Source organism: Mercenaria mercenaria, chromosome 6, assembly GCF_021730395.1.
Source record: "Mercenaria mercenaria strain notata chromosome 6, MADL_Memer_1, whole genome shotgun sequence".
NCBI classification, from domain to species: domain Eukaryota; kingdom Metazoa; phylum Mollusca; class Bivalvia; order Venerida; family Veneridae; genus Mercenaria; species Mercenaria mercenaria.
In genome coordinates, this window is record NC_069366.1 from 89,416,997 (window position 1) to 89,444,349 (window position 27,353).

Genomic DNA, 27,353 nt, shown 5'->3' on the forward strand with positions numbered 1-27,353 from the left:
ATTTGTAAAATGAGTGATTCGTGTATAATGACCAGTTCTCTTTTAATAAGAGTATTGATCAAGTGTAGACTAAATGTTATAAATACCTTATAATGCAACCTGCTGAAAACATATCAGAAGCGTTCTTTTTCAATGATAAAACACATTTTTCATGTACATTGTTCATATTTGATGGTTGTCTTTGTAATTTGCCATTAAAATGAAAAGTACCACTTACACGAATACTTTTACAAACTAAATGTTTTGAAAGTTTCTTACAAAGATACTATATTAGGAAACATGAACAAGCAAAATGCAACCCATTTAAAGTACCATTATTCCTCTGAAATAGCATTATTTTCCTGAGAAAGAAGACCACGAAACACTGTCAAATTGTAGAGCTCCCTAAATGGTACAGAACAGCATATATTTCGTCTATGTTGACACTTTATCCTTCGAAAAATAATCGCCGCAAAACGCCATTTAGTATTTTGCATGGATGACAAAATACTGCTAGTGTTTACATATTTAATCGGCGGGTCTTTCTGTTTTTATCAGGGCCGCGGGTTCGCTCCCTTCTGAGGACAACCTTTTATTTCTTTTTTTTTGGAATGATTTTTAATCCTTGAGATTATATCATTAAAAGAATGTGAAAATAATTCAAAAATGAAAAAAAATAAATGGAATATTGCTTGGACGAACCCGCAGCCCTGACAAAAACAGAGTTTTTTGAAGCAGTGCCTTAGCTCTCTCGGCCACCGCGGCAGTTGACTTTTATAGTGAGTATTTTTATTATAACCACGGATGATATCGTCTGTATATTTGTTTACAAAATTGGATCGAGCACGAAATGTGTGCTCTGTCCGTTAAGTCAAACCCTTATGCGGCATGTTGTTAACTATTATGATGCAAGAATTGTAAATAGCCATTGAACAGTAATTACCTTAAATACCATTAGTTTTTCGTAAAAACACAACAAATTCGTAATTAACTTACTGAAGACATTTTCTTCAGTTTACGAGTGGTTATTACGTCTTCAATATTGGGTACGCACTTCTCATTTGCATAAATCAACGTTCGCGTCACGGAGGCAATCGGTACTTGACGGAAATCGGCTCGGCGAAAATAACAATAAACACAACTCTGTATGAAACTACCAGAATTCTTAGATAGTAGGTTGTCAACCTGTTGTTGCGAAGGTGAACAGGACTTCTAAAACCTTCATGTACACACGACAGGACATTAATTTTATGCACTAATTTTATGCTGATTTTAAGATTTAAAGGGACTTTAAGTAACACAACAAAGAATTTGCCATGAGGTTGTGTGACAGGAAAGGCCGTACCGGCGACAGTAACCATCAAAACAAATCAAAACCCTTTACAATATTTACAGATTTATTTACATAAGATGATTATTAACAATGAAAAGATGATATGAAAAAAAAAAACAACAACTGATTATAAGAAAGAAAGAAAAAAAATCAAAGTTCAGTATCACCAGATACAAAGTTCTTACAGTTCCATTTTAAAGTGACGTGACACAGTTCTTTAATTTAATTGCGAACTTTAAGTAGCACAAACAATATCAAAACGTATCTTGAAATAAAGTCCCTTTAAACCGTGATTACGTTGATTCCGTATTGGCTCCCTATGGTGGTAGGTGATTGCATCCCTGAGCTGACTTCAGAGGATAACAAAAATCAGCGTCTTTGCGGTTTACGGCACAACCATGGGACGAAAGCTCTGCTCTGGGAATATCACATCCAGGCGAGTGAAGACAAGTGAACCTCGGGCATTGTACTTCCGGGTTATGACATCACCAGGTAAAATCGTCTGGCGGAAGAAGCTAAAATATATAACATATCGTAAGCACCATAGCAAAAAAACAAATAAGTCAGGGCATATAACTGCTCCTTTGGGTACACCATACCTCCGTAGGCTCCCATAAATAATACGTGCTACTTATACAAAATATATGTGCTACAAAGTTCAGACGTCACGTGATTAAAATACGTCACTAATTACTTCCATTATTACAAAGATTACTTACTTAAAAGACTAAAGTTAAAGTATGAAAAAGATATGAAAAGTATATGATGAAAAATATAGATACGGAAATGATAAACTGCAGCTATTATTTACAACTACAAATTAACAAAATTCAATATAAATCAAACGTTATATCATAGTTGGTATCAATATAATATCTAATGCCATACACTACAACGGACATTAATTAGATGTGCTATAGACTGGCACACAATTACAAATTACAATAATATATTACATACATGGTACTAGACTTGCCATACAGATTTATACATTACAGTGCAATGCAGTGATGGCGTTCCATAACAACGAAATGTTTGACATAAAGTTTTGAAACAGAGTACAATTATCATGATACAAATTTCAGTATAAATCTTACATCTTATATAAACGAAACATTTTAGATTCCTCTTTCTAAATAATTTACAAAAGTCTGAAAAATTTAATAAATTATCCTGACATACCGAAACTAGCCAAAATCACATGCCGAAAAGTAAATGTTACAGAATTCTGTAGAATGCACAAAAATTTACCAAATAAAAATCGTAATGCAAAAATCATACAAAAATCTAACAAATAAATTTTTTACCTCGATCGAGCATAAATTTCTAACAAGAAAATAATTCAGACATAGATTCGTCTATAATGTCGGAATGTGGTGTGCGCAAGGCATATCTAGTCCAGTCTATTTAAAGGGTAATGTCCCGCCAAATACTAAATTTCATGGGATTCACGGCCTATGCGTAAACTCTTGACTATTTGTATTTCCACGGGATTCACGATATAGCCGGGAAATCTAACTACTTTGGCGCGGATTGAAATTGACAATTTGAGGCCCATTATAGTGGTTTTGGGGATAAAAACATGAATTACTGGAGTTTATAAAATATCAACTTTCTTAATACTGAACCGAATTTAATGAAATGTACATGGAAATTTAAGTTATGAAATACAGAAAAACATTAGAGGTATTTTATACGTGAAATCTGACATTTATCTCAATAACTCAAAAATTTACAAAAAGATGATGCAATACCTGCATTTACAATACAGATAAAATAAGGCCCGTATGTCAATTTGTGACAGGTTGTTCAACTTAAGCCAGTACCAGGTTGTTCATGCCAAGGCTGTATTTGACATTTCCATTACCATTATTGGTTTGTAGAAAATAAAGATTACATTTTGTTAAAAATTTGAGTTGCAAACATATCCAAAAGTGTTTAAGAGTGTACGAGCATTTTTTTCAGGATATCCGCCATTTTGAAAAATGTTTCTTCAAATATTTCTTTCTAACAATATTTTTATAACAAAAATAATCCTAAATAATTAAATTATGGCTAATTATGTACCATTCATGCAAACAGATTCTACTTGTTGCTAAATAAAAATGTTACACTCTCATATTTGACTGACATTTATCTAAAATTGATGTACAAAGGTGTAGTGGTCCGTAATTTCAAATATATATTAAAGTTGATCAGGTTTGGTTATGATTTTTCTGACTGACATATATAATGATAAGCTATAATTCAAATGAAAAGTTTTCAACATAGCTCTTTATATTATCTAGGAAATATAATTTATAACAAAACAAACTCAAAAACTAAAAAACTAAACACTCATTAGTTTTTCAACGTTTCATTTAAATAAATCTCTTAGATGCATCGTAACCCTAACTTTTTTCTTTCCCTTTTTTGAAGCATTTTTGTGTCATTAAACTCTTAACGGAAGAGTTAATTTTGTAGATTTAAATATGTTTTTCCATTGAAAATATAGTAGTTGGGGTTATTATGTCAACATGTAAAAATGAAAGAGACTTGTTTGTGACATTAAGCTTATATAATACTGATATCACCGTTTATTCGTGGTAACCTGTAAGACCTAAATCCCTATAAGATTAAGTGGGGTATTTTGTGTTTTATAAAGAACAACCATTTCTTCAATTGTGCAAAATGTCAGAAATGTTTAAACAGTTGGTGAATAAAATGCCCAATAAAATCAAAACAAGTTTTGTGACCTGTGCTTTTTCTTCTCTTGTTTGTCGTCTAAGAATATAATGTTCTTGAAGCTCACAGAGTATGAAAAGAATCCTAATGGTAGAAAAACGATCCTACATCCTTAAAAGGTAAAAAGGAGGAAAAAACAAGATTTAAAAATGCGGTTTCGGTTGGGTTTAAACGCATGACCTGAAAACGTGTAACCTTATTACTTCAAAGTCGTATCATCGATCTCGGCCAAAGAGACAAATGATATAATATTATGAAGGTCTAATAAATCACATTCTATTAATGGCAATCAATTAATGGAAATCTTTACAGCTATTTTATATTTTGTATACTGGCGTATGACGACATTTCCCACTTATGTACACAAAAAAAAAGAATGAGTTCTTCTCTCAAGTTATATTTAGAATATTTAAACCTCAAATCAAAAACTGCAAAATACACAATGCATTTATTAATATTATGTTCTAACAATCATATTTGTCTGTTCCATTTTCTAATTAACATCATTGAATAAATTAATAATATCTGGATTTATATTTTAAAAGTGCAACCAATAAAACTTGTATTAATCATATTAGAATTCTTTAATATCCACTATAGGGTGTACAATATTATGTGTCTTTTTTGTCTCGGCGTCTTACCAGATTAAAAAGTTTCAAATAACATTCAGAGTATATATTATAACACAAATACTTTTATGTAATTCAAGTGTTCACATTGTACTTTTATATCTCTTGTCATTTTGTTTATGTTACATTCAACCCAACTAGCACTGGTTAGCGCCAATTTAGGCGTGTGTTTAAAGCAGAGATACTGGGTATGTTTTATGAAAAAAAATCATAAACTATCAACGACGTCAAAGATAAGAAAAACGTATGAACTTAGGGGACATTATTTCCAGACTCTTCTTAGTCAATAATGCATCTATATAGGTTGTAGTAAGTAAAATAAAATGTTGTCTATTTCTGTTCTAGCCATGTGGTACCAATAAGATATTGGTTGACCCTTCAGTAATTAATATTCTCATAATCTTCTGATTATCATAATCTTCTCAGTACCATGAAATCAAAATCAAATGCTATAAAATATGTATATACCAAAAGGTTCATGCTATGAGATGCATTGAATATACGTATATTGATTTCAGCAGAAACGGAAACTGTTTTTATTTATTAATTTGTTTTTTGAATGGTTGTTGAAAGAAGTTCATGACAAATCTCTGCAGAGGTAACACAGAAATAATATTGAAATAACAGGACAGCTTTTCTCCTTTAGGATAACAAGACTATTTGTACACCGTCCACAGATGCAGGAATTGTAAGAGTTTGAATAGTCATTGTGTATAATTCTATAAACTGAACTTTTGCTACGACCTTTATTTAATCAGAAATAAGATAACATTCATAGGTGCTGCAAGTGTTGCGCTAACTGACACTATAAAAGTATATTACCTGTAAAGGGTTTTGATATATGTCCTTGTTTTTTAGGTATCACATTAGTAAAAAAATACTAGATATGTCACTCTTTTCTGATAGCTGTTACACATACCAAGGCCCGTTTAAAAAGAAAACTAAACTAGATCTAGCCTTATGGGCTTAAATGAACCATAAAAAATAATACGGGTAGATAGATAGATTTATTTCGGTAAGTAGTGCACATACATGGACAATTAACAACAACATGTATAGCAATTACAACATAATAACATAATGCATACATGAAATTAAAAATAGCCATGACAGGCACACCGTCACCAAGGATTACACAAAAAAGAGAAAACTTTTATTTCCATTGTGGTCCTTTGTGTTGGTTGCATGACATAGAGAGGCATAACAGAGTTTACAGAATTTTGTGACTAGATGGAAATTGAAGTATGTGTGACTAGATGGAACTTACACAGCTATATCAAATAAAGAATTATGTGACTAGATGGAAATTGCACAACTATATCAAAAAGTAAAATGCGAGCTTAAATTAAAATGTTCATACATTGAAGGACATAAGAATAGTTATTAAAACACATTAAATAGTTATTAAAACACATTAAAGTAATTATGCTAAACTGTCTAGTAAATAATTCTTTACTAACGTTTTAAAAACAGGTAATTTCTCAGTCTGTGCTATACTAGCAGGCAACTTATTCCATAGGGAAATACCAGAAAAGAAAAAGGACTTTAACCCAAAACCTTTGACCTTTGGAACAGCAAAAGCACCTTTGTGACTTAACTTTGTCCTATATGAATGAACAGTATCCTGTGGGATAAAATTGTCTCCCATGTAGTCCGGGGCTAACCCATTTTTTATCTTTAAAACATGACACAGGATAATCTAGTCTACAAGTTTGTTGACTGGTAACCAGTTGAGAGATTTAAAGTGCTCTGGGCCAATGTGCGACCTAGCATCAAGGTCCAGAACAAACCTCATTAACTTATTCCGTGTGGTTTGGAGATTGGATTTAAGTAACTGAGTCAGACTATGGTACCATATAGAACATGCGTAATCAAAATGATATTTTAAATGTATGTTGTTAAAGAGAATATTTGTCTAACACTATGGAACATCTTCCAAACTCACAGTTAAAATGTGGGTATGAACACATGTGTAGTAATGTGTGTTTTCAATTCTATATCAGCAAATTGCTTCTTGAAAATGCTACCAAAATGTCAAGTATAGGTCTACAATGAAATAAAACAGGTTCTGGCTTACAAAAGGCATGAAAATCGCACTTTAAATGGGAAACGATTGAGGATGTTTTATATTCACTATTATCTGACTAGCCCGAAAGTGCTGTTTGATTACCTGTTTATTATTATTACTCGTATACATTGAATGTATGTCAACACTAAACACTTGAAAAGACCTCATTATAGAAGACTGGAATCACCTGCTATATACACGATTTTCTAAATTTATTGGACACACTGTGACCATGACATTTCTCTTGAATTACTGCACATGTATGTGAAAATTGTCTTGAGTGTGTATTAGTTGCTTGTAAAGAGGTTGATCTAAATAGTTTTGTGAACTATTTGCACTTTGTTTGTATTTTATTTTTCAATTTATTAGTGTCTTTTTTTCAGAATTACGTTGAATTTCTCAATCGATTTCTCTTCACACGTGTCAACCACCAATACAATAGACGTGAACTACTTTATATTGGAAAGTATACCCGGAGGAAAATCCAGGCCTAATGTTACTCTTTTAACTACAATAAAACAGTAAGTTATTTTAAAATACAGAGGAACAAGAGGGGGTAAATATAGAATTAAGTCAATATGGGCTGTCAATGAAAGGTTCCATTTGTGTAATTGACAAGTACTGCCTCAAGCAATCACAATTATAGTTCGACCAAGAAATGCAATCTTTACAAATATTTCAAATTGTATGGATAGTCAAAATATTGAAACTTAGCAGTATAACATCAAAAATGTCACCAAAATTAAATATGAATCTATTACAACAGGAAGAAGTGAGAAGAAAATGCGTGTATGCAGTTTTAACCCGAATTCTGTCAAAAGTAAGACAATTTCCCTGTGTGATTATACAGTTTCAAATGATTTTGAATTGGAAGCACTCACTGAGAATTAGCTTGGAACAACCTTGATAAAACGTGTATTGGCGAACTTGTACAGTGTGGTTATTCATTTAACAATGTTGCACGGTGCAGCGACAGCCGTGGAGGAGGTGTGGCTATCATACATAAATCTGCATTTACTCTTCGTGTTATTGCATCTAGTCGTGACAAAGGTTTTAAACAAATTTGAAACCATGGATTTTAATTTAAATATCAAAGTATTATTTTCTGCACGAGGGACATTGATACATAGACCACCAACAACAAAACAAAACGGTTTAAAGATTGGTTTGTTTCCAGAGTAATAATTACCTACCTTCCTGATATGGTACAGTTGATAAAGACATAATTTTTGTGGGAGACATGAATTTCAATCTCGATATTCCATCAGACCGATATGCTGTCATATTTACCAGTGTACTTCAGTCATGTGGTCTGCATCAACATGTGACTGAACCTACCTCGTAGTCATACATTAGATGTTGTTATTACCAGGAACGACAGCAGAAATATATCAGGTGTCAAGGTCACCGATTCAGGTCTTTTTGTCAATACTGGTAATATGTCACAAGACCATTATGCAATTCACTTCAACGCCTGTGCCAAAAACCAGCTCTGGAGCGGAAGATGTTTTTTCCCCTGAAATTATGCTCTATTGACGTAAGTTCTTTGAAACAAGACATCTCAGCGTCCTTGCACTAAATACATTTCCAGAAGGCATAGACGAGGATCAGCTAGTTAGTGCATATACAAACCACTACTGATAGATAAACATACTCCCCTTAGCACAAAATCTGTCGTTCTACGACCTAGCTGTCCATGGTTTACAGACGAACTTCATCAGGCTAAACAATTTAAACGCAAGCTTGAGCGAAAATGGCGTAAATCTAAACTAATAATCGGCCATCAACTTTATAGGGACCAATGTGACACGGTAAATAACCTCCTAATTTTTGACCCGAAGCAACTACTTCTCTGTTAAGGTAAAGTCGTGTAGGCACTGACCACACAGGTTTAGCCAAAATAACGAAAAATCTATTAGAAAACAGTTATGATGCTGCCCTTCCCTCCAACTGATCCCCAAAAGAACTTGCGCAGAAGTTTAGTGAGTTTTTCATGGCAAAAATTGAAAACATTAGGAATGACATTATTCGCATGGCCAAACTGATTGTGATTCAAGAGACTTGAATTGTTCAGAACATCAGGAAGTAGCAAACGGTCTTGTTAATTTGGCTTCTGCAATGACAGAAGAGGTACAACAAGACATACAAAAATCTCCAAACAAATCATGTGAACTTGACATGGCTTTTGAAGAAATGCCTTGATGAGCTCTTGCCGTTGATAACAAATATCAAAAATACATCAATGGAATTAGATGTATCAAAAGAGTTTAAAAATGCGAGGATAAGACATCTGCTTATCAAACCAGGTCTTGAACAAAATATTAAAAAACAAAACAAAAAACAGGCCTGTGTCTAATCTCCCTTTCATTTCGAAGTAGATGCGCGTCATGAGCGGCACTTGAGTAAAAATAAGCTACACGAGGGACTGCATTCAGCGTACATAAAGTTTCAAATTGTCTTTGATAAAGGTACAGAATAATATCATCACATATCCTCCCTACCAGAACTATATAACGAGCTACTCGATCTGTCTGCAGCTTGCGACATGATTGACCACTAAACAGGGATCAGTACTTGGTCCAAAGAACTATATCATGTACACTTAACCCGTTTGTACCATATGCAAACGTCATGGACGTCTTATCATTATCATTTCTACGTCGATGACTCTCATTTATACCTGTCCTTTAAGCCGATAGAAGCTGTGACTAGAAGTGAGGCTTTGCTCGGCATTGCGAATTGTCCGACTGAAATTGTCTCTTGGACGCATTGTAACAAGCATGATGAAGCTCAATGCTGATAAAACGGAGGTAATGTTATTCACATCAAAGCATAACTCTAAGCACATTTAGGACGTCTCGGTGAAGGTCGGTGACTCTGTGATAAAATCAACAAAATATGTTAGGAATCTTGGTGCAGTATTTGACAACACTATGGATATGGAACAACAAGTCAACTCTGTGTGCCAGGCTGGATGTGCACAACTTCGCAGAATAGGTCACATCAAACGTTATCTTACCAGTTATGCCAGAAAGACCCTTGTCAACAGCCTGGTTGCCTCACGGTTAGACTACTGTAAAGCCTTGTTAAGTGGTATTCCAAACAGCACACTTAACAAATTGCAACATGTCCAGAACACGGAAGCTTGCGTTATCGCTAAGATGCCCCGTCGCTATCATATACAACTGGTATTGAAGGGTCTCCATTGATTGCCAGTGAAATACAGGGTGCAGTACAAGGGTTTGACCCAACCCTTTAAGGCTCTACACAATCAGCTCCCTGCCTATATAAGGGATATGATAGAAGTGTATAGACCGGTCAGAAACCTAAGATCACAAGACAAGCTCTTACTGGTTATGCCAAAAACTAAAACCGTGATGTATGGCAATTGCACCTCCTTTCGTTCACTGCTCCCAAGCTTTGGAACTCCCTCTCCGTCAAGATCAGGGAAGCTCATTTTAAAAGCCTGCAAAAACCCCATTTCCTTGTATAACATTTCGTTAACTGACCATTACATGTTTGTTCTTTACATAACACAGCGTAGAACGATATTTTATCCTAGGGTCACTTACATACCTTTTAATATGTATATGAAATGCATTTTTTGTCTGTGTTGAATGCGTTTTTTGTTTGTATTGTTTGCATTTTATTCTGTAAAGCACCTCTGAACGTGTATATGTGCAAAGAGTTCTTTATAAATATGGTATGATATAATATAATGTAATATATATGGCATAATGTGACCATTCAGACATGTATCACTGGAACATAATAGAAAACATGTATCAACACTTACAATTCGTGCGTGAAGCAAATACTTAATCGCACTGCATTTTCCAATAACTTATACCAATAACACACCTGTTGAAATACATAAAATGTCTTACTTTTAATTTTAGACTTCATGTGATTACACTTCTTATAGAATAAAAAATCACCGCTTCGAAAATATCTGCAAGGTAAATGGAAAAAGGGCAACAGCCATATTATAGAATTATACATTGATCGTGGCTAGAATATGATTGGTAAGATATATCTAAATACGAAAATATATAGTAGAAATAAAGCGAAATACCTTCAAGCCCATGGTAGAGTGAGCATAATGTGATGTCAAAACAATTGACATGAATTCACCCACCCTGATTATTGGAAGCAAGCATGTAATCAACATGTATCGCCTTCACTTTCTTCGTTTTCGAATATATACCAAACAAAATAAGTATCTTCTGCTGTGTTTAAGTGCAGATATACGTAAATATGAAATAAAGGGTTAAACTATTTCTTTATGTATTACAAGACTATTTCAATGTGAATTTGTGTGGAAAATGGTATCGATCTACGTTTACGGAAAACTGATTAAATGGTTGATTAAATGTCGTAGGGGTCGTACACCCAAATCACACATTAATACAAGGTATGGCCACCTTGAGCTTCGAGGACTACCTTGCGTCGGTGGCGCATAGAACCAACAAGTGCGTTGATTTCGGCCTGTGGAATGTTGTTCTACTCCTGAATTAAGGCTTGAGTTAGTTCATCGACGTCCGGCGGTGGAATAAGACAACGTTTAACACGCTGGTCCTAACATTTCACCAGGTGTTCAATGAGATTCAGATTTGGGCTTTTAGCGGGCCAGTCATTAATAAATGCAATGTAATTCGTCCTGCGAAAATTCACAGTATCTCTAGCTGTATGGCTTGTGGCATTATCCTGCTGAAACAGAGTGATATTGGCATTATTTTGAAACAAAGGAATGACGTGCCTAGAAGGAATCTCATCTCGGTAGTATTGGGCATTCAAGTTCCAACCGATCACGACGAGAGGTGTGCGATAACAATGCGCAATGCCTGCTAAGACCGAGACGAAACCTCCACATCGGTCTCGTTCAATTACATAGCAGCCCGCATACGTTCATTTCTTCTACGGTATACTTGAACCCTGTCATCACTTCGATGTATGGAAAATCTCGACTCGCCGGAAAAGAGAACGCTATTCCATTGTTGCCTTAAACAGCGATGGTGTGTGCGTATCCAATTAACACTATTTACGCGGTGAAGTCGCGTCATAACACAGCCAACGTAAGGACGACGTCCACGTAAACCACCCACGTGCAGACGAAGAAAAAAAATAAAATTCAAAGTATTTTTCTTATTGACAACACAATCTATAAAATCAGACTATAAGGTTTAATTTTATAAACACGGATTATACTGGTCAATGCATGAACGAGAAAATCGAGTTAAACGTTTTCTTTTTTCTGTAATGCGGACAATACAGTTTTAATTGGTTTTATTTGACACATAAGCGTTCGCCCTAACATATGTAGGTCATTTGACATGTTCGTTTTTCTTTATAAAATTCAAAATATGTATAAAAATCTGAAGTTTCTTTTTGTTCAGTATGTATAACAAAAATTAACCTTTAGCCTTCTAAATTTCTAAAATGGACTAGTCCATCATTCAATTAGGACAGTACAATTTGTTATTAGAAGGGGTGTTCACTGAAAATTTACTGACTGAATAGCAAACACTGCAGACCATAATCAGCCTGCACGGGTCTGCACTGGTCGCAAAGGCAGAATCACTGAACAATACGGATAATTTTGCGATAAAAAAGATTGAACGGGATGCCTTTAGGTAACATATAATTTAAACTTAAGTGTAAAATTATGACTTAAAAATGTCAAACACAATCGCCACTACCACTGATCTTCAGGAAAATGTTAATAATGACGTTGTCAGGAAACGACGTTACCAATAACGACGCCGTTTATGTAAATACTTAAAATGGGAAAACTGCCGTTTGCATCACTCGAAAAAACACTTAAATCTTTCGTAATTTATTGTTATTTTCTTTCGGTCTGTAAAATGGAATAATGTGGAATTTCGCTAAACGTTGATTTTTGTTTGTTTTTTGTTCACATCTTGCGTACTGGAAGTATCGCAGTATCTACTTGCATAAGATGCGTATCATTAGTATCATCCTGTTTCTTAGACTGATAGTTTTTTCTATATAATTTTCCTTACAACCAAACCAGCGTAACACATATACCTATGGAGACTGATCTCTGCCGACGTCGTCTTTTCGTTCTGTCATTCTTTCACGGGTGTTTTCGTCGTCATTTTATTTTTCGTCCTTTCATTCTGTTGTTGTTTCGGATGCAAAAACACGAAAAAACGACGATTTAGCGCGCCGTTAACGTCGCGGGAAACGCGAAATAACGAAATGACTACAGTGCTACGCGCCGTCTGTTGTCTCTTCGGGGCGAAACAACGAAATAAATAAAAGTCGAAAATAGAAGTGTTGTATTTTCGTTGTGTCGCCTTCCAGTAAATATGCCCAGTGCGAACTAGTACATGTAAATATAGGATGTTGACGAGAAGCAGAATTATAGTGCGGACACGAAAAATCACTGTTGGCATTTGATCTCAAATCTCGACCTCTGCCTTTGTGTTAAGGGTCTGTATCTTGCACGTAACAATATTTTCTTAGTACGATGACTGTCGGTGCATAGCTAGTCGAATATTAATCAATCATTTCATGGCAGAGTTATTTACAGGGCAGGGAAAATGACTAAATCTCTTTCACTAATAAGTGTGACCTTCACCTTTGAACTACGAGTCTGGGTTTTGCTCATGTCACATTGATTGTCTCTTCATGGTTATCATTTGTTTGAAGTATATTATACAATAGGGTTTTTATAATAATCGACCGATCTGGGATGCTGTATTCTAACAAAGTTGGTAGAGGACCATGACACAATGATACATGCCAAATATCTACGCTCAGGGCAGGATGTTTTTACACAAGAAGATATAAAGCAGGAGAACCCCGCATTATTTTACCTGTCTTAGTAAAGGACAGTTGTCCTTTGCTACGTGTCAAATATCTAAGCTCTGGGCCGTGTAGTTGTGATAACAATGACTGTGAATATCACGTGTGCCGTTTTGTCATTTGTCAAAACGTCGTTCTTTGGTTGTTTTGTCATTTGTCGTCCTCTCGTTGTTTAGTTGTTACATGGGCAGTTACGAAACAACGAAAAGATGACAAATTTAAAGCGCCGTTATAGGCACGTAGTATATATCCTCTTTCGTTCTTCAGCCCATAAGCGTTATTATTTCATGTTTTCTCGAGCGGAGAACGAGATAATAAAAAGTCGAAAAAACATAATGTCGACAAAAAATCATATTTTCGAAAAGACGACAGAACGAACAGACAATGTTTTCAAAAATCAGCCACCATATTTACCATGTTCTTAATTTCGCAAGTTGTTAAAAAACCTTGGTTTTCAAATGTTTGCCACTTTTAAATTCTTTTGTAGAAGATGAGGACATAACCCACAGTTCCCTACTCCACATTTCTTAATTCGGTAATCTTGTCTTGTCTCGTCAAATTTCGTGAGTGTTAATAATTTCTTTGGATTGGAGGGTTGCCTTTTACTTTCAATTTATTTTTGTTTGTCTACAATTAATTGGTAAATATTTTGTAACCCCAATACACACAAAAGAAAATATTTCGTTCCGTCTTGCAAGAAAGATAATTGTGTGCCATAGCTTAAAATACATTGTATCGTAATTACTGACTTTCACAACTTAGAAAATAACTTAAACTTCGCAGTTACCGTTTGTCATTAAAATTTTGTTGAAAAAGGCTTTAGGCTAAACACGAGAAAAAGTTAATTCAGTAAAAGAAAATCAACACTCAACTAGAGAAACACAGAGTTTTTAGCGTCATCAAAAAGATCTACCATTTTCTTAAAATGATGAGGAAATGAGAGATATTATAGAGGTAAGTAGTTAAACATCTCCATTGAGATTGTTTAAGAATTGTTCCAGAATTTCTGGGTCTTCAGTAGAAAGCGTCATAAAATTCAGAAGAAATATCATTATATAAATAAAATGTGTTTTCAAGCTAATAAGTAGTATAGCATAGACTGGTGCAAATTTTGTCCCCTATAGAATTTGCCGTAAACGTAGGATGTATTATTTATAATAAAATCTGTAAAAGAATCCTTTGGAAGCAAATAATGCAACCAAAAAGAGTAATAGCAGACTTCGTTTGATTGATTCTGTTCATGAGAGGTAATGAAATGTGCAACACATCTCACGCCCCCTAGCACCGGATTAAGCACACATTCACATATGCTGAATGGACCAGAAAATATAACAACACTGAATCCATAAGTTTTAGTTGATCGCTGTAATTCCTCTAGCCAGACCTAACCCGTGAGGTATATTAGGATACAGAGATTCAACATCAAAAGACGCTAGAATTGTTTCTGTTGTAATTCTTTCTGGAAGGGAGTTTAGACAATCTGTACTATCACGTAAATAGCTAGGATATTTTGTAAGTCGTCTTTGTAAAAATCTGAAACATTACTGAGTCTGTGGGATTGACACTCTTGGCCAGCAACAATCCATCTGATTTGAGAGTTCTGCATATTCCTTTTTTGGCCTTTGTACACAATTCTCCAACTTGGTTACTTTTATGGGCATTTTGTAGACCGTAAAAGTTACTTGTCTTTACTTTAAAGTTTCGAAGATACCCTTATCTGTAAGGCAGTTATGAAATTCGACGGTCAGTTTGTTGTGTTTTATTCTTTCAGGTTTTGAAGGATCACTACTAAGTTTCTCATAATAAGACGGATCATATAGTATAGTTATAACCGTTAGTTTATAATGTTCTTTGCCCAGTATTACAAAACCACCTTTATCAGCGTCTTTATTATTATAGTAGCATCATGTATTACTTCTTAAGAGCATTGCCCTCAAATGTTGATATCTAAGATTTCGCATTTTGTTGGAAATTTATCAATACTTTATATAAGTTGATCTAAAAATACATTTCTCTTTTTGGGCGGATCAGTCTGGTTCTGTTCCTTATATTTGATTCAGTATCATCCTTTAGTAAATTTCTGAATACCATTTTCGTTTTCTTCAGTAGTTTGTTTCTTTGGTATGGTAATGACTTTTAAACCTTTCTTTATCAGTCTATATTCATGTTCATTTTCAAATTTTTTTTGATATATTGATTACCTAAATACCTACGGACATTGGTTCTCATTTACGATTATCCTATTCTAACCTTTGAGGCCGGTCTTTGAAATAACTAGTGCGTGTATCATATCGAGGAGTGTAACAATTATCCAATTCTAGTTGAATTTGTCCTCTGCGGACCATTAGTCCGTGTTTTCAGATTGTAATCGTTACAAAGATGATAAACTTTATTCCTTGCATTTCTAGAATTGATTTGCAGTCGTTTTTGGTCGCGATTATTGTAAACTATTGCCGTGGCGAACAACGTATGCTGTGTTTCCATCAATTCAAAACGGAAGACCTTTGTTATATTCTTGCCTGGTTCCCTTCGTTTTTGGGTTATTAACAACAGAAACGTATGTTGGTCATTTGTTATATTGGTTGCAGTGAGCACATTCATCAGTCCTGATATTAGGAGTTTCAAATGTTGTATTAACAGTCCTTTTCATTTAACAATTAGCCTGCTGGCGGCAAGTGACTTTGCCTTTGCGACCAGTGCAGACCAAGATCAGGTTGATCATGGTCTACACTGTTCGCTATTCAATCAGTTTTAGTGAACACCCCTTCAAATAATAATTGGTATTGCCCAAATTGACTGTTGGACCAGTCCATTTTTTAAATTTAGCAGGGTAAAGGTTAATACTGGCTGGTTTTCAAAGCCAATCTTGTCAATTTTGATAAATTAATATTTTTTGTGTTCATACTCAATCTTTAACGAATTTTGATACATTTTAAACCGGGTCATTTCTGTCCTGCCATCTTTTAGACGATTTTTTTTTTCACGACTACATTCCTCTTTCCAAAGATGTTTTAGAAATTATTTTCTATATCCACCTTTCTTCTGACTTTTTAATGCAGTCATTTCTTCATCAATTTGTGTTTGATGGTTGTGCCGATAGTTGTTCTGTTTGTACATTTTTCGTCATGAATTTCACCACTCTCACTTTTGTCAATGTCTGTAATATCTTGCATAGAACTTTTGATATGTCCTCTATACTTTCTATACTAAATCTGTTCCTGAGAATAATATTAATACTTTGTTATCCTCGACGTCCATTATTTATTTCTTAAATGGCACCTGACGACAGAAAAACATTTTATTAAACCGTCTCAAAAGCTACATAAAAATTACCTTCGATATTATGTATTTGCAGAATCTACGATTCATTATTTCATATTTTTTTGCTTTTCCAATGATGCAAACGACAGTTTAACTTTTTTCGTTACATAAGAGACATATTTATTGATCCGTCGTTGACTGACGACGACGTCATTATAAACATTCTCCCGACGATTCATGTTTATGGTAAAACCGGTCGTAATTTTACACAAAAATTACTTCTTTTTCCGATGTATAAATATGAATGTAAAATATGAATGTAAAATATGAATGGGATTGACATTTGAAATAAACAAAAAATGCTTTCAAAGACTTATAGACGAAAAATATGTAGTTTCTTTTGTAAATTGTAAAATGGTGACAGAAAAGAAAGAATGTGCCAAGAAATATCTTATAATGTAAAACGGAGATAATTTTTATTTTCTATCAACAAACAATGTAAATACTGTATCGTGCACTTGTGTCGTTGACGTTTGAACTACTAACCCCAAAAACAAATGAGATATTTCTTTATATGTAGCTAGTTATGCTTCAGAGTTTGAAATTTGTAAGTGATACACATCCCCCAGGCCCTTCGGTACGTCTCTTAATGCTTTGTCCTCTTCAAAGGCATCGAACACTTACGTTTCGGTTCCTAAGGTATGCTTGATGTAAATTAACAAATACATTTTTTATGTTTTACAAGCAGTACCTTCTGGTGCCATCATGTTTGTTAGGGACCCATCTGGCGGGGATAACTTAAATTATTACTGTCCTTTGATTCTGGAACATGATTGGCGTCAGGGTGAGGTAAGGTGTACTATAAAACGGTTTATGCCCCAGAGTGGTGTTTTCTATTCGAAGGCATTACGTGATTGTAATCATTTATTCGTTTTGTCCGCGTACATTTACTGTCTGTCTGTCTCTCTCTCTTTCTCTCTCTCTCTCTTTTTCTCTATCTCTCTCTTTCTCTCTGAGTGTATATGAGTGAGTGTATGTGTATGAGTTTATGCGTGCGTATGTTCGTGCGTGCAAGCGTGCGTGCATGCGTGAGTGCGCGTATGTTCTGCTGTTTGCGATTTGGGCACGCTGCATTTTTGGAACGTGGTTTTCCCTATTTGATATTTAATTTACTACAGTCTGGATACAGGAAAGATATTTTGGCTGTTTGTGACCTTTAGGCCAAGTACCCAGACAATAGGGATATACGTCTAGCAATTCTGATTTATTTGTACAGTTTAAAAACCGTAGCTGTTTATCGATCTGAAACAGGGCAGCAATAGAATTCTTCACAAATGGGCCATTGACCTTTGCGCAAGTGGCGCAAAAACTAGTAAGAATCATTCCTTTGTCAGCTATAGGTAAACTTTGTCAAAAAAGGAAAAGAAAACGGATATACAGGCATCAATAATACCGTAACATACTGTTGTTTAAAAAATGCGATCATTTTCTACGCCTATTAGAGACAAAGAGCCAAACGAAATTAAACTATTCAGAATCATAATTCTAAAAGTATGAACCTAAATTAGTATTTCTCTCTCTCCTCTGTTCCAAGAAGCACGGTATCCTTTGTTCATAGATGTTTCTTTTACATCCAAGCAATAATTTTCCGCTTGAGTCTGCAAATGTTTTAAATATATCCTGACGAGATAAAGAAACGCCTTATCGAATGTTGGCGTTATTTTCGTTATATAGCTTAAGTTTGTTGGGCAGAAATGTACATGACCGACAAACACAGCCAATAGAAACTCGTACGATTTAATTCAGCCCATTGTTTAATTTATGTACATTCTCATGATTTCCTCGTGTAAACCTTGTGTGTCAACCATGTGGTGTAATTGAGCGAATTTTACACAGGTACATTTGTTAGTCGACATACCGCCATATTTTTAGAAAGTTTCTGAGAATTAATCAGTTTTTGATTGATAATGCCGAGGCTAAATTTCGCAGAGAGGGCCCAAGTTCTATGATCGAATGTGGGCGAACGCGAAAACAAGTCGCTAGACGTTTTAACGTGTCCACGTTCAACAATACTGCGTTCTGCTCGATGTGTCATAGACACGGAAACACTTATATAACCCGTATAGCGGGTTATTTCTGCAGGGGTAATATTTCTGCGTTTCTGCGGTCTCTCGGTAGAATCGCAAAAATATTTCCAGCAGAATATTCATCCAGCAACAATTTAAAACGCAAAAAAAATCTGCATTTTTTTTTCACCAACGTTGTTTCACGCTATGGTACCCAAGGTAATCCGAAGTTCACAATGACCTGGACTAATTATTGAAAATTACCGTTACCATCTAACAATTACCGATAATGGTATAATCATCATAATTAGGTCTGATAGTCAAACAAAGTCCTAACTGTTAATCCCTCAGAAAACGTTTTTCTTTTGTGAATGAAATAAACTGAGTGAATTTCACTTGTGTTGTTTATATTAATCCCTTGTGGCAATCTTCCGAACTAGGTATACTTTAGTAACCTTTATATAAGTGTAACCGTTATATTTATACCGTAGTTTGCAGTTGTTATGCAATAATTTATTGTTGATGGATTTACATTTTCTCATTTCGCAATTATTATATCCTACAATGTATTCATTAAATGCAAAGTTACCAGTAATTTAGTTTATTGATTTCATACGCTATCATTCTCACAACGTCCGACCATGCGAGGAATTACCTCCTCCTTGGCAGAAACGCAGAAATTTCTCTTCCGTTTAAGTGAAAACGCGGAAATTAAACACGCAGAAATTTGTTTCACATTTTTTGGGACCAAAACGCAGAATATTTTGACCGCAGAAATAACCCGCTATACGGTATAGGCCCCTTTCGGGTAGACCGCGTACAACGTCAGTACGGCAGGACAATTACACACTTCAACACCATTTGCATGACAGATTTGTGACTGCTGAATCCACGTCACGTTTAGTGGTAGGTAATCGTGGACAGCCCGTAAGTCGACATACAGTGAGAAATCGGCTTAGAGAACGGGAAATTATCTGCCACAGGCCCTACTGTGGTCTAGTCCGTACGCTACGTCACCGTCACCAACGTTTAATTTTGGCATGCAACCATTGCGGTCAGCGTTGGCAGAACGTTTTGTTAAGTGTTGAGTCACGTTTCAACTTGTAGAATGCTGACGGACGTAAATATATACGACGTCCTTACGGCTTGGGCGGAGTTATGGTCTGGGTAGCCATCAACCATAGGTTTAAGTCCAACTCGTCATGTGCCAATTTAAGTTCTTAGCCAGGCGTTACATCTACCAGATATTACGTCCTGTGGTTGTTCCTATATTCCGTCAACGTCAAGACTAGGTCTTCAGCATGACAACACGCGCCCTCACGTTACACGAATCACCAGGAACATTTTATAGTCGAGCAACATGGACGTTTTGGCTTGGTCGGCATGCTCACCGGATTTCAGTCTGATTAAACACGCCTTGGATAACTTTTGACGCAGCCTGCCAACCTCCAGGAACTGATAGCAGCGTCCAACAGGAGTGGGCCAGAATCCCATTGTATCTGCTTCGTAACCGGTGCGGGTCCGTTGGGGCGACGTCTTGCTGCTGAGGTTGCCAGTAGAGGTGGCCACGCGCGTTACTGATTGTGTCTGTGAAAAACCTCTGACTAATCTACTGAAATTCATTATTTGAAGAATAATGCGACCATGAAATGGTGTATGATTAACTATCAATTATTTTTAATCATCAGATTTGCGAATGGTATTGTTCTTTTCTAATTATTAATCAGTGTTAAAATATTATACAAAGAGTTTGAATGAGGCTTTTTTGTACTTGTGTATACTTGCCATATACATATGTACAACTGAAAATTGCAGTGCTTATTTTTTCAAGCATTTGGTTAGCACAAGAACAATAAATTACAAACAAGAGATTCATGATGACCATGGATCGAGCATTATGAGCTACATATCATCAAAAATAAGAAAGTAGGTAAAAAGGTAAAATATAGCATAGGTATTGAAATCTTTGTGAAAATTTCAAAAATCAAACTGATGCTAAAATATTTAAACAGTAGGTCAGTAGATCATATACATGGTCACTGAAAGTCAGTTTTAAGATATGTGTGCAAAACGGAAAATGTTATCCAAATTTCAAGGCTGTATTTAAAAAACAACAAGAAAGTAGGTCAATAGGTCAGGGTCACAGTCAAGAGACCCCTAATTACTTGGGATCATCAGGTAATTATAATTAAACAGTCTAAGAAATATGATCAGATAATTTTTGAAGTATTTTTTGTTTTATAACTCACATAAAAACTAAATGACCCCGGGGCGGGGCTTTAAATGGACCCTGGGTCATGATTTTAACAATCTTAGTAAAGGACCATTAGACAATGCCACAAGTAATATATCTTTGCTCTGTGCCTCTCGGTTTCAGAGAAGAATATTTATTATGCTTTTCCTATAAAACTCTATAGAAATTTAAAGGACCACGGGGCGGTACCAATATTGACCCTGGGATCGTAACTTGAACAGTCTTGGTAAAAGTCCACTATACAATGTCACATACCAAATATATAAGCTCTAGGTCTTAAGGTTTCAGGGAAGATTTTTGAAATTACAGTTAAGCCATATAGGGAAAAAATAAGCCCCGCCCCCTGGCGGTCATGCTCATTAACGAAATAGAATTAATGAAGCAATTTTGAAAGAAAGTCACATAGAGATAATTTCTACAAAATATGTTTGAAATCCGGTTAAAAGATTCCGGGAAGATTTTGTAATATTTACGTTTCGGTTGCCTTGGCAACCACAGTTCTGAATGGATTCTAATTGTTTGTGCAATTTTAAAAGGGGGCCAGTCAAGGAGCATTCCTGTGAATTTTGGTGTAAAACTGCCCAGAAATTTTGGAGAATATTTTTTAGAAATTGTTGACGGAAGTACGACGGACATCAAGCAGTCACAAAAGCTCGCATTGAACCTATGGCTCAGGTGAGCTAAAAAGAAGACAATGATATGAAAAATCATCCGAAAGGTGCAATACATTTCTGAACATTTTTTCAAGATAGAAAATAAACATTTACGTTATTCAATAAAAGCTGTGGTTAATGTTAAAAAAACGCAAGACAAGACATAAAATGACAAAAACTATTGTTTTACCTTTCACCTATATGCCATATTTAATATATTTCCGTAACATTGACTTCGTTATCCAGTAATAACGACCCAAATATTTTACGTACATAATATCATATCAACCTACACCTATAAAAGCAAAGGATGTCCTCAACACACCTTTTATAATTGTTAAAAATCAAAATGCGTATTTATTTATGTGTATTATAATGCTTTTTGTTACTTACGTCCCAACATTCGTTTGCATATTTGGTCACTAGAGCAATCAAACATCGGAAAGTGGCGTGCACTTGAATGACCTATTACCGCGTCAGCTTTCTAATTCATATTGCGATCATCTCTCTCTCTCTCAATATATATATAAAAAAATGTTACATTTGTGTACTAGTACACTGATGAGCCGATAGTCGAAAGTAGTTTATATTTTGTTGTTATTTATTTATTTATATAAACTAGTTTCGACTATCGGCTCATCAGTGTACTAGTACACAAATGTAACATTTTTTTTGTAATTGCATATTGTCAGAAAGGCAGTCTTTTTCTCTCTCTGAAAGTTAACTGGATCTTGAGGGTACACTGAATATATAGGGATAATTTGCATTAAGGGATATAATTAAATTCAGAACATATGTCAGATAGGATACAAGTTCGTATTATAAATTATTATATGATAGAGAGAATTTACTCGAACTAAATCACCGTCATAACAGAACAGCCTAATTACGGCAACGCGCCAAGCAGTAGAAACGAGCGCGCAAATGCTTCAGCAAATACACTAAACCAATAAGATTAATTTCGTTGCCGCTTTATATACACAACCGAATTGTACTTCACATTCGTACTGGTTCAACATTTGCATATATACTCAAATCTCTGTTTTCATGTCTCACAAATCAGCAGTGACAGTTTAGTCTTTTTAACTGATAAGGCCCAGAGCTTCTATATTTTCTCTCTCTGAAATTGAACTGGATCTCGATGATACACTGAATATATAGAGATAATTTGCATTAAGGGATATAATTAGATTCAGAACTGTTGACTTTCCAATTCGTGAGATCAGCTGGGATACAAGTTCGTATTATAAATTTATTTATGAAAGAGAGAATTTATACGAACTAAATCACCGCCACAATATACCAGACCAATTACGGGAAAGCGCCTAGCAGTACAAACGAGCGCGCACATGCCACAGCAAGTCGACTAACCCACTAAGATTAGTAGCGATGCCGCTTTATAGACACACCCGAATTGTACTACACATTTTTACTGGTTCAACATTTCCATATAAACTCAAATCTCTGTTTTCATGTCTCACAAATCAGTGGTGACATTTAAGTTTTTTTTACTGATTGGGACCAGTGAAGCTATATTTTCTCTCTTTGAAAGTTAACTGAACGAATGCAAATTGACTTAATTCATGAAATTATGTATATACTTCAATATATTTTAATAAACAATATTTCTAAACATTGTTATACTGAATATTACTTTTGTAAATTTCTTGACGAAGTTAAAATATAAGAGGAAAAAATTGTCCCTACAAAATGTTGTGAAATTTACCAAGGTTAACGCGTTTGTATTAATAAAGAAAAATATCAAGTAACCTTACAAAACCAAAATATAACTGAGTATGTGCTAATCCATACACAAATATTCAAAACATTTGCCTTAAAAATAAATATAAATATGTTGGATGCTGATTTAATCGCTACAATTATTGTACGCTATGTTATTTTGCTTATTTATGGAGAAATTCAAACTGCTAAATTACTAAAAAAATAACTTGACCTACTTTTAATCAACTTTAGGTTAAAGACTGTCCGACAAAATATTCAATGGTAGAATATTTTAATACAATTTTGAGCATCAGTTTATAATTCCGTATGCTTCGTTGTTCCAATATTAGTTCCAAATATTAAACAGCAATAAAGAGACACTCGGTTAATTGTTTCCAACAGTTGATTCAGTATCTCTGTAGGTTTTGAAATGTACTGTCATATTCTTTTTTACTTACTTCCAATAGACTACGTCGAGGTCATCAGCACTCATAGTATCAATCACTTTGTCGCATGGTATCAAGTACAAATCATTGTTGTGTTTCAAATCATCGTCACCACAGGTTTTTTTAATGAACTGTTGACCATAAAAGACAGCAAAATGTTACGAGTTTTTCAATCAAAAATTTATAACCGAAAATTGAACAGTTATTAACACTGGACGTTGAATTTAAGTATGTGTGTCGAATGTCATAATTTCATCATACGATGAAAACAGCTTTTTATTTTCATGACTATTTATGTGACTATTTATTTTCTATTAAACTGCAATAATAATAATCCAGCCGTCAGCTATTAAACTAATAATGTTTGATACTTTTTTTGTAAGTAAAATTATGATTTGTAGTTGTTTCTGCTATATGTTCAATTAAGATGCATAGATGTTGAGGCAGACTTAAAATGTTTATTGAGATCAAATAATCTGTAATTATGTTAATTTCTTTCTTCATACTGATCGACATTTTCTCAGAAATTCATTTTCTCTCTAGGCTCTTCTCAACAGACTTATAAAATGCGATTGTGAGGTTATATAAACTCATAAAGAGCAATTAGTACCACCTGTCAATAGCCACGCTAAACTGACCAACAACAAGATTAATTGAACTATTCCTAATTACCTGTTCAAGATGTTTAGTTTTTCTCTAGAATTGAAAGATAAAACATTGTAAATTTCCTGCAGTAATATGTTTAGGTACATTTATTGCTGCTGAATAGCTGAACACATTTTTTATTATTCACGTCCTTCAAAATGTTATTTTTAGTTGTTAACATTATTGCAGGCAATATCACAGGAGTTTATGTTTTTATTATAATATCACTAAAATTGTGTTTGAAATCACTAGGTTGATTTTATGAAATCGTTATAAATGAAAAGTACTTTTTTAAAAGAAGAAAATTGATGTATACAATCAGGGTTGCCCTAACAAAGTCTGCCTTTACCAGTTAGTAAAAAAATAATTAAAACTACTTATAGTTGCAAAATACTACTTACGATTGACTAATTTAATTTGCAAAAACACAATTTTATTTTTATACAATCAATTTCTTTTTTTTAGTTAGTAACATTGGCACAATCTATGTAGCAAGACGTTCTATGCAATTTATAAACTCAAATAGATATTCTGGTATAACCATTTCTGTTGTCAGTTAAACATGGAAATGTCTTTAGAAACTAGTACACTGAGACGTATTTGATGAAAAGACAAGTAATACGAAATTTTACCAGAAACAGTGTAGGTCATATTTTGGCATTAAATGGTAGAGGAAAACCCTAGGTGCACTTCCAGGCATTGTTTCAGGCATGGGCAGACATCAGAGTGTAATCATCAACATTCCATAAAATAGAAAAAGTGGAAACTCCACAGGTCGCTCAACACAACAAAAACGAAAATGTTGCAGGCTCGGTTTGATTGAGCCTGTTCATGGACGGTAGTTAAAATACATGCTACCTTCCACGCCCTCAAGCCCCGGGTTGAGCAGAAGCCGCCTAGACAGTTTAGTGCATGAGGAATTCAAACACCTTATGTGACGTTTTGAACCTTAGGTGGTGAAAGGCAAGTAATCTTAAGTCAACTACTGGGACACGGAGAAGTATTATGATTAAAGTATTTCATGAAAGTTACTAAATATACTGACCACCAGCTATTCTTTTCACTGTGTGATTTCATCAGTAATTTTCTCCTATTAAAGATGTTTCCGCAATTATTTCTAGTGAACAGATTTTTTTATAATTTTGCATATTTATAGATTGATGTACCACAAATTAAGATAGAAAAGAAAAATATGTTTTTGTTTTCAATAATCAAAGTTCATTAGGAGCACCAAAACTGGTACAGTATCTGTTTCTAAAGCATGTTTTTTACATAACAATAAACTTTTAATATGTTCCAGTTTAAAATAGTTTAACTCTATCATATTTTAGATTACTGATATCTATTGTATTTACATTTTAAAGATGATACAATTATGAAAGGTATTAAATGTTAAGCTGATTTACACCTCTCCTATTCATCTGGTAATATAAAGGACCCATTGACAAACACTTTGTTATTCAGACTATTCAGACTTTGAAGTCAATTAAGGATTCTCTGATTTGCACTTGAGTCAATCAAAGGTTATGTTACATCATGACTACATTTGCAGTGGTTTCGGATTTCAAGGTGATTTTTAGCCTGGCAGAATTCTGTCAGTGTTCAGATCGCATCTTTCTAGTCATTAGAGACAGAGATAAGAGATATTGTTTTGTTTTTCAAGGAAGAGCTATTAAAGAGGATTTTATGGTAGAGGTATTTGTTTTGAAGGACTCTGACCACGGATGCCAGTCTAATGCTGAGACAATAACTTTCTAAAAGTGTTCTCTTTCACTTGTTAGAATGAATATATTTCCAAAATAAAACATGCATTTGTTAAAGATATGTTAGACCCTTAATCATACTTGAAAGTATGTAAAATTACGTCATAGTATCTCTCCAAATATGAATTCACAAAATTGTGAAATAAACAATACAGGTTTAAAGTGGTACACACTTACTTAATACATATATAGCAAAGAATGGAATAAATGTGTACCACAACTGAAAATCGTGAAGTTATTTTAACACCAGACCTTGGCAGTTATACATGACATTAAACTATGACTGTATCACTACAAACACAGTTAAATAACATTTCAGTTTAGTTACATTCGTTTAAATTTCTTTATCAAATGTTAATATCTAAAAAATACTATTCTAGTTAAAGACGGAAATTGGATATGTGTAAGTAATATTTTACGTCTGTGCAAAAGACGCAGACATGAACTTAAAGCCACTGTTGTGTAGTCAAGTGCTGTCATAAACTGCTTAAGATGAATGCCGCTGTTAATACATTTAAAGATTTCTAAATATTAAACGTATCCAATTTCAACTAATCGTGAGCTCTGTGTACTTTACTCCGAATCAGATTTTGTTTGCTTTATATGTTTCAAATGAGCTGAAATGTGATATAGAAATAAAACAATGACATTGCACACATGTTCCTACAAATCAAATTAGAATTAGAATTAAAATTGCAACACTGTTTTTCAAACAAATATTTATTTTGATAACGCATGCGATATTTGGTCTATTGCACTATAACATTTATTGCAAAACAGTCTGATGTTTGTGCAAAAAAAACAAGGATGAATATCCAACAGGGAATGCCACATAGCCTCCCAAAATCGCAATTCATAACACGCAGATGTGCACACTACCAACACACACACACACACACACCCCCCCCCCCACACACACACACATACATGTAAACGCAACCAATCGGGGATGTAAGCTATAAACCTACCAACTGGGAAC

General features: G+C 34.5%; 1 protein-coding gene across 1 annotated transcript in view; it reads right to left on the minus strand.

The window, feature by feature from the left end:
• The window catches only part of LOC128558111 (probable methyltransferase-like protein 24), a 61,921-nt gene that overhangs the window by 25,241 nt on the left and 9,327 nt on the right, over positions 1-27,353 (minus strand). Inside the window, exon 2 of the mRNA XM_053546957.1 lies at positions 23,979-24,097. Coding sequence (XP_053402932.1) covers positions 23,979-24,097 — 119 coding nt within the window. The remainder of the gene's footprint in view (positions 1-23,978; positions 24,098-27,353) is intronic.